The 7,950-nt window shown below is 40.9% G+C and overlaps 1 protein-coding gene across 1 annotated transcript in view; it reads left to right on the plus strand.

Annotated features, from left to right (window-relative positions):
• Window positions 1-273: 273 nt before the first annotated feature.
• Window positions 274-7,950, plus strand: part of LOC125481907 — a gene marked incomplete at both ends in the record, with an annotated part of 8,985 nt that continues 1,308 nt past the window's right edge. The window contains 3 exons of the mRNA XM_048593852.1: window positions 274-399; window positions 6,113-6,252; window positions 7,660-7,827. Of these exons, the coding sequence (XP_048449809.1) occupies window positions 274-399; window positions 6,113-6,252; window positions 7,660-7,827 (434 nt within the window). The remainder of the gene's footprint in view (window positions 400-6,112; window positions 6,253-7,659; window positions 7,828-7,950) is intronic.

Here is a 7,950-nt window from a genome sequence, read left to right on the forward strand (position 1 = left end):
ATTCTGTATATTTTTGATTTTGGAATACAAATAGATTGTCCATCTACCCTGTTATTGGGAGATTGTGCACATCGCTTTATACAATAGTGTAAACAAATCTTTATTGACAAATTTCATTCAAAGTTTGCTTTCAGCAATACTGCTGAATTGACATTGTTAATTACTATTCAACTTAAAGGAAAGGTCTCATTATTGGGAAGGCTTCCAAATGTTAGAACACAGCCGTTAGCAAGGAGTTTGGAAAGAATAATTCTTACACTCTTATTAATGCAGACAAAACAAAGTTGCAAGCAGGCACAATACTTCACAGTCACATCTATCGAAGAAAAGGGAGAAAGCTCAGCAGCTGCAGACATTTCTTCCTTTCTATGGTGGAGGAAGCCTGTCATCTGAAATCAGGTAATTCTTTCTGGAACTAAATCCAGTTAATGATGGACTTTGATATGACACGGTTTTAAGTGAAGCTTTTATATTCAACACCCATTGATGAAAAATAAGTTAACAATCTGTTGTCATAATATGCCTTTTATTTGATGCTGATCAAATTGGAATGGGTGACCAAGAGCTTATATGAAAGAGTAGGTTTAATCAAGGGTCCAAAAGGAGGATGGAAAAGTGGAGATATTCATGGAGAAAATTTCAAAGCCAGGACCTTTCATTATGAAGGTGTGGCTGCAATTGTAGGGTACAGGGCATAGGGTCTACCCAAGAGGACAGGGCTGAAGGCACAGTGAGGTTTTGCAAGTTGCAGGGCTGGAGGAGGTTACAAAGATGAGGAAGACAAGACTGTGAAAGGATTTAAACTCAAGAATGGCAATATTATTGAGACATTAGGGATTCAGATGGTTGGATGCCAGATGGACAGCAGCAGATAAGGACACATCACCACTTCCTCATGGACAGTTAGAGCCAAGCAACAAATGTTGGCCTTCTCAATGATGCTCACATCCCATGAAAATAGTTCAAGAAAACTTGATGGTAGTGTTGGTCAGTGAGCACAAGGGTGTTTGATGAATGGGATTTGCAGACAGACAGGAAAGTTTTGGATGAGCCTGAGCTAATGCAGGGTGGAATTCGATGTAGTAAAAAGAAGCTGTTCAAACAAGCGTGTCAGTAGGCAGATTCGATAGTGTGTTCAGTTCTGGTCACCTCATTATAGGAAAAATGTGGAAGCTTTAGAGAGGATGCAGAGGAAATTTACCAGGATGCTGCCTGGACCAGAGGGCAGGTCTTATGAGGAAAGGTTGAGGGAGCTAGGGCTTTTCTCATTGGAGCGAAGAAAGATGAGAGGTGACTTGATAGAGGTGTACAAGATGATGAGAGGTGTAGGTAGAGTGGATAGTCAGAGACTTTTGCCCAGGGCGGAAATGACTATTACGAGGGGGCATAATTTTAAGGTGATTGAAGGAAGGTATAGGGAAGACGTCAGAGGTAGGTTCTTTACACAGAGTGGTGGGCGTGTGGAATGTCCTGCTGGCAGTGGTTGGTGGAGTCAGATACTTTAGAGACTTTTAAGTGACTCTTGGATAGGCACATGGAGGATAGTAAAATGTAGAGTATGCAGGGTAGATTTATCTTAGTAGGATAATAGGTCGGCACGACATCGTAGGCCGAAGGGCCTGTACTGTGCTGTATTGTTCTATGTTCTATGTTTATGATAGCCGGTAGTCTCTGACAGAAGCTCTAACATGATAATAGGCATGACCTGGCAAGGCAAGGCAAGACATGGATACAGTGAGCATGCAGGTAGGTGTTAACTAAGTCACCACGTAAACAGACCTAATATCCAACCTGGTCCAATCTTTCAGCTAGGTGCCCATAGCTGCGCACATTGTCTTCGCAGTAATCTTTCAATGCTTGTTCCTGCTGCATCCTGAAATGCATGTCTGTACTTCCTAAGTGGACTTGAGAGGTGTCATAAGGATCCTGAGATGTGGGCAATTATTAGATGCTAATGTCTGTGAATGTGTGTAGCTGGTGCTTGTGGATCATGCCCTAAGACGCCCTGGCATGCTGAACAATATGGAAGCTCTTTGGAGTTAGCTGAAGTCATCAGGTTCCTGTTCTGACTTCCATGTTGAGAATGTTCAGCATCTGGTTTTATTGTGGCAAATGGTAGGATAGGAAGCTGCGTATGAATGAGGCAAGATGTGCAGTTAATAAGGTCATTAACTAGCAATAATACTCTTTAATAAGGAACATGGCACTGCCTAGTGTCAATCTTGCTTCAATACCCAAAACCTAGTTAAGGATGCAGCAAGTTATTCCCACTGTTAAGATCTCACTAGATTTCTTGTGGGATTCTGCCACATCTCTCACCGTAGCCCATATCATACAGGCTCCTATAAGATCCTCCCAATATCTTTCAATATTAATTTTTTTACATTGGCAGCATAGCCTGGGGATAAAAACAGTTTCGAGTTAGTTGGGCTTTTTTTTTTTAACAGCAGCGATAACTCAAAAAGAAATTAAAACAGAAAATAGAAATTCAAACTGCAGGGCAACCTGGTGTAGTGGTTGCACTTGCACGAGGAGGTACCAGGAAATGTGCAGAATTAGGAAGGCAAGGATTTCACACCCTGTGATGTGAGTAAACTGTTCACTGTACTTGCTGGGACATTGGACTCTATTTCCATATAGAAACACAGAGGTGTGTGAATGTCTGCAAGTTTTAAATTTACAGCAGCGAACTCAAAGATGTCTATTCTTTTCAATTGTTACATGATGCAAAGAGATGAATTGACCTAAATGTTGTTGTGGTAGACCAACAGCTATTATTTAAATTTCTCCTCACCTCTTTAATGCCAACGATATTTTGCTCTACAAGTTGCTGTAAGTGTGAGCCAAAAGTGTGCAGTCTGAGTAAACAAGCAAGCAACTGTCTAACTCTTCACTAATTCAGAATCTGATTTTTTAGTTCAAAGACTGATGAAGAGACATAAATATAATTTTACTTGGTGAATTTAAAGCAAATCCAAACTGCAATAGTAAAAGAAAGAAAGACTGGAATTAGAGACAAGGAGAAAGGCGACAGAAAAAAAAAATGTTGTCTTCATTTTTAAAAAATTCACAAGCAATGAAAGGAATGAGATTTCATACTCGTTATAATTCATTTTCAATATCAAAAGGGTTGACTGGCAGCTATTAACATGCATCGCATCATTTAAATAATGTTTAGCCTTGAAATGATAGCTTTAACCAGTTTAATTTGTATCTAGTGCGTGAGTATAGGGTCAACATGCTGCACAGTGTTATTTGAATAAATAGCCAAACTGCAGGATGTAGTTTTCACAAAGCTAATGGTGGAGCAGTAATCTGCAGCAGCACCGTTTCACTTTCATACCTCTGACCTTTCCTGATGTTGTTCTTGTTGGACAGTCCTGTAAGAATCTGATTTTTTGATGTTAAGTAAATAGATAATTTGGGGCAGATGGGATTTAATGTCACTAATATTGTCATCTACTTCATACCTAAGAAGTTAAATTGGATCACTTTCTAAATGGTGAAGAACGTATGAACTGTGCATGAACAAAGTGATTTGGAACTCTAAGTACACAAATCATTTAAAACTAGTAGAAGATGAAAAAAAAACAAATATGCCCTTTTTTTTCCCACACGGGATTTGGATTAGGAATAAAAAGGGACTTGCATTTATTTATCACTTTTTAAGAACATTAGATGTCTCAAAGCATTTTGCAGCCAATAAAGTATTTTTGAAGTGCAGTCACTAATCCAGAAACACTGGAGCCAGTATGAGCTCAGCAAAGTTCCGTAAACAACAATATAATAATGCCCAGAAATCTCAATTTTATTTATGATGCTAGTTGAGAGATAAATATTGTCCTGGACACCAGAGAAGACCCTGCTCCTATAGTTAGACCATTTAGAAAGGAATGACGAAGCAGTTCTTCGAAGCAAATGATGGGGGAAATCTGAAATTTTCTACCTTAGATATGTGTGGATGTTGGAACAAACAGAGCTGTCAAGAATAAGACAGACATTTGTCTGGCCAGAACATCATGGATATGGAATTAGAGTGGGAATTAACTGGAGATCAGCCGAAATTTAATTAAATCACAAAAGAGGTTTCAGGGTTTGGACATGTGATCAACAAATGTGCAAAACCTGATGGTAACTGGCTGAGCATCTGCTATTTCTGATTTAACAGCTGAGTCTGAGTCTAAATAAGTTGCCGGTCACAACATTTTGGTAGTCATTTAAAATTAAGTGCATCCTGAAAATCTGTCCCAAGGTTTTGGAAATTCTCCAGTGAAAATAAGGCTGGATTGGGCACTTCGTTAGGATTGGTTAAAATTGAGGTGTTTCATTCTGAATAAATACTCAGGGCTCTTCTACTGTGTGGAACATTGTCCTGGTGAGAGAAGTTCTGAGAGACATAAGCCATCAGCATCCACGAGCAGCCAATTCCTCCCCTACAGGGAACTACTGGTGAGAAAAAGAGTTGGCAGGAAGCACCACCCACTTTACCGTACAGGCAGAGGCTTGGATCCCTTAACCTCTCAGAACAGATGCAGAACAGAAGACTGAGAATGTCGAGTCTCAAAGTCATTAACACCTACATCCTCCTGGAGGGGGACTTGCTGCCACGCTGGACATAGTGTCTTCATGTTATCAGTGACTGAAGTTCAGTTCTGACGAAGAGTCATTGCAGACTTAGAGTCGCAGAGCCATAGGGATATACAGCTCGGAAACAGATCCTTTGGTCCAACTCGTCGATGCCGACTAGATATCCTAAATAAATCTAGGCCCATTTGCCAGCACTTGGCCCATATCCCTCTAAACCTTCCTATTCATATACCCATCCAGATGCCTTTTTAAATGTTGTAATTGTACCAGCCTCCTCCACTTCCTCTGGCAACTCATTGCATACGAACACCTCCCTCTGCGTGAAGAAGTTGCCCCATCTGGTCCCTTTAAATTCTTTCCCCTCTCAGCTTAAATCTATGCCCTCTAGTTTAGGTCTCACCCACCCCTGGGAAAAGACCTTGTCTATTCACCCTATCCATGCCCCTCATGATTTTATAAACCTCTATACAGTCACCCATCAGCCTCTGAAGCTCCACAGAAAATAGCCCAAGTCTATTTAGTGTCTCCCTATAGCCCAAGCCTTCCAAACCTGGTAGCATCTTCATTAATCTTTTCTGAACCCTTTCAGGTTTCACAACATCCTTCCTATAGCAGGGAGACCAGAATTGCAAGCAGTATACCAAAAGTGGCCTAACTAATGTCCTGTACAGCCGCAACATGACCTCCCACTTCCATATTCAATGCACTGACCAATAAAGGCAAGCATACCAAACATCATCTTCACTACTCTGTCTACCTGCGACTCTACTTTCAAGGAACTATGAACCTGCACTCCAAGGTCTCTTTGTTCAGCAACACTGTCCAGGACCTTACCATTGATAATTTAATGCTGTCTCTCTCTCCACAGATGCTCTCCAGCACTTTCTGTCTCAGTTCCAAATTCTCAGCATCCACAGTAGTTTGCTTTTATTATGGTGCTGAAGGTGTTTGGGGTTCTTCCAATTTTGGCACTAGACCCCAGATGCTGGCCAGGAAATGTTTGCTGCATCAACTGGGCAAGGTGTTCATTGCTGCTTCTGGTGCTTAGGTCAATGTTGGGTTGATCATCCAGTTTTATTCAGGACTTGGTACAACTGAATATCTTGCTCAGCCACTTAAGAGTCATGAATATTGTTGTGTGTCTGGAGTCACTTATAGATCAGATAAGGTTGGCAAATTTCCTTTCCTAAAGGCATTAGTGTAACAAGTGGGGTTTTCACCAATGGTCCAAAATAGTTTTTAACTTCAGATGCCTTAACTGAAATTAAATTCCACCAGTTGCCGTGAGATTTGAACTCTGGCTGCCAGACTATAAGCCAGGGCCCCTAGGTTTTCAGTCTAGCGATATTACCATTGTACCACTGTCTCCCTGATTCCTTGGGCCCTACTCTGCTTACCAACAGATAGCATGTCTGTTGTGTTGGGAGTAGCTGACAAAAGTTGTTCGGTCTATTTTTCAGAATTGATTGATGATACCCTCTGTGTGATTTATTTTAACGATTCAAGCATCTGAATTTCTTTGCAGTGCTTTGCGACTTTCCTACCTACAGAATGGTGGTAACGATCAGTTGATCCTTGTCCAACTGCATGACCTCTTGGCTGAAGCTCTGCAACTGGAACAGAGGGTGAAGCATCCAAAAATTCAACGGAAGGAGAGGAATTACAGTATGGTTGTGTAGAATTTTGTTTAGTGATAGGAAAGACTTTCAGACTTGTGAGGAACATAGCAAGCTTGTTGTGCAAAGATATACATTAGTCAATGTCTCATCATATCCAACCAGCACTGAGGGCGGCTTGACTTTTGAACAAGGGAGCAGGCTATTCTTTTTAGATTATGATCTGGCCCTTTCTTTTCCTTATTGCCCTTTCTGGATTGTTCTCCTCACAAACAGACAGAAGTGATATCTGGCCAAGTTGAATACAAAAAGAAGATCATTTTAACCTAAGTATGAATATCTGTATCAGAAAATAGAGGAAGGTACATAATTCAACTACAAGTAATTCTTTAAAAATGGAGGGAAGCACACAAGCACTATTGGATACAGCAATATAGAAGCTGCTCCACAGCACAAAACAGATGGGAAAGTTGGTGTGACACCAGGCTCCCACAGATATGATTAACCCTAAACAAGCCAATCACTCAGATTGTGCAGTGCGATAGGGAGCTTGGTTTAAATGTCACAGTTGCTGATGGCTCGCTGTGTTTCCCAGGGCTCCACAGATAACTGAAGAAGGGAGCAGTTGGCTACAGAGATTGGTGATATACAGAACCTTGCTTATTACCACACCCCCAACCCTAGAGCAAAACTTATGCCTTTCTTCGGTGCTGTGATCTGGCTACCATCCACTGGCCCACACTCCCGGTCCACCTGCCTTGGAATCCACCAGTCAGCCCCCTTCAGCCTGTGATTTGTCCCTCATCATTGTCACTGTGAGCCCTCCATCTCATTCAAACCCAAAATCGTTTTTATGATTGTGAGGAATGACCAAATTAAAGGCGCAGTATCTAAATGCCTGTAGCATTTGAAACAAAGCAGATGAACTGGCAGTATAAATAGAAATAAACTAGAGGCCACTTCTAAAAAATAAGACAGAAGCAGGAGATAAGTTTTCTCACAGACAGTCATGAATTTTTGACTTCTTCATCAAAGACCAGTGGAAACAGAGTCTTTGAAAATGTCTAAGACAAAGATAGGTAGATTCCTAGCAAGCAATGGGTGAATAGTCAATAGGGATAGGTGGGAATCTGGAGAAATCAGATCAACCATTATTTTGGGGAGTGGTGGAGTAGGCTTGAGATGTCTTAGTAGCAGTACCTACTCCTAATATTCATATGGTCATGTATTCATAATCATTTTGGACTACAGCTTCTATGGCTGTCTTTTCTGTCTGGACAACTGAAGCTACATTGAGGTCCTGACCTTAACTTTAGCAGAATTTCCACGTACTCGGGGTTTCTAATTTTATGCCTGCAATCTTCTACCTTTTCCCTAAGTATTAGAAGCCCAGTTTGTATATTTAAATAAAATTTATTGAAATCTGCATTTGAACAGATTCCTTCTTTATTAACAGGGGAACGTGATACATTCAAGCGCAATTTGGATTCAGAGCTGATTTCTCTGGAGGTAGAAAATCAGCGACTAGAAGAAGAAATTCTCAAACTGCAGCTCAAACGACAAAGGAATTGTAGAAGTCAAAAACCATTGAAGACTTCCATTGGCCAAAGGCTAATGCTATCACGTAAGCTTCTCAAAGTATTCATCAGCCTTCATTCCTCTTATTGGATCCTAACAAGCAAGTACAATATGGTCAGAGATAGTAGGAACTGCAGATGCTGGAGAATCCGAGACAACAAGGTGCAGG

This window comes from Rhincodon typus, unplaced genomic scaffold, assembly GCF_021869965.1.
Source record: "Rhincodon typus isolate 14 unplaced genomic scaffold, sRhiTyp1.1 hic_rhity00004229, whole genome shotgun sequence".
NCBI lineage: Eukaryota > Metazoa > Chordata > Chondrichthyes > Orectolobiformes > Rhincodontidae > Rhincodon > Rhincodon typus.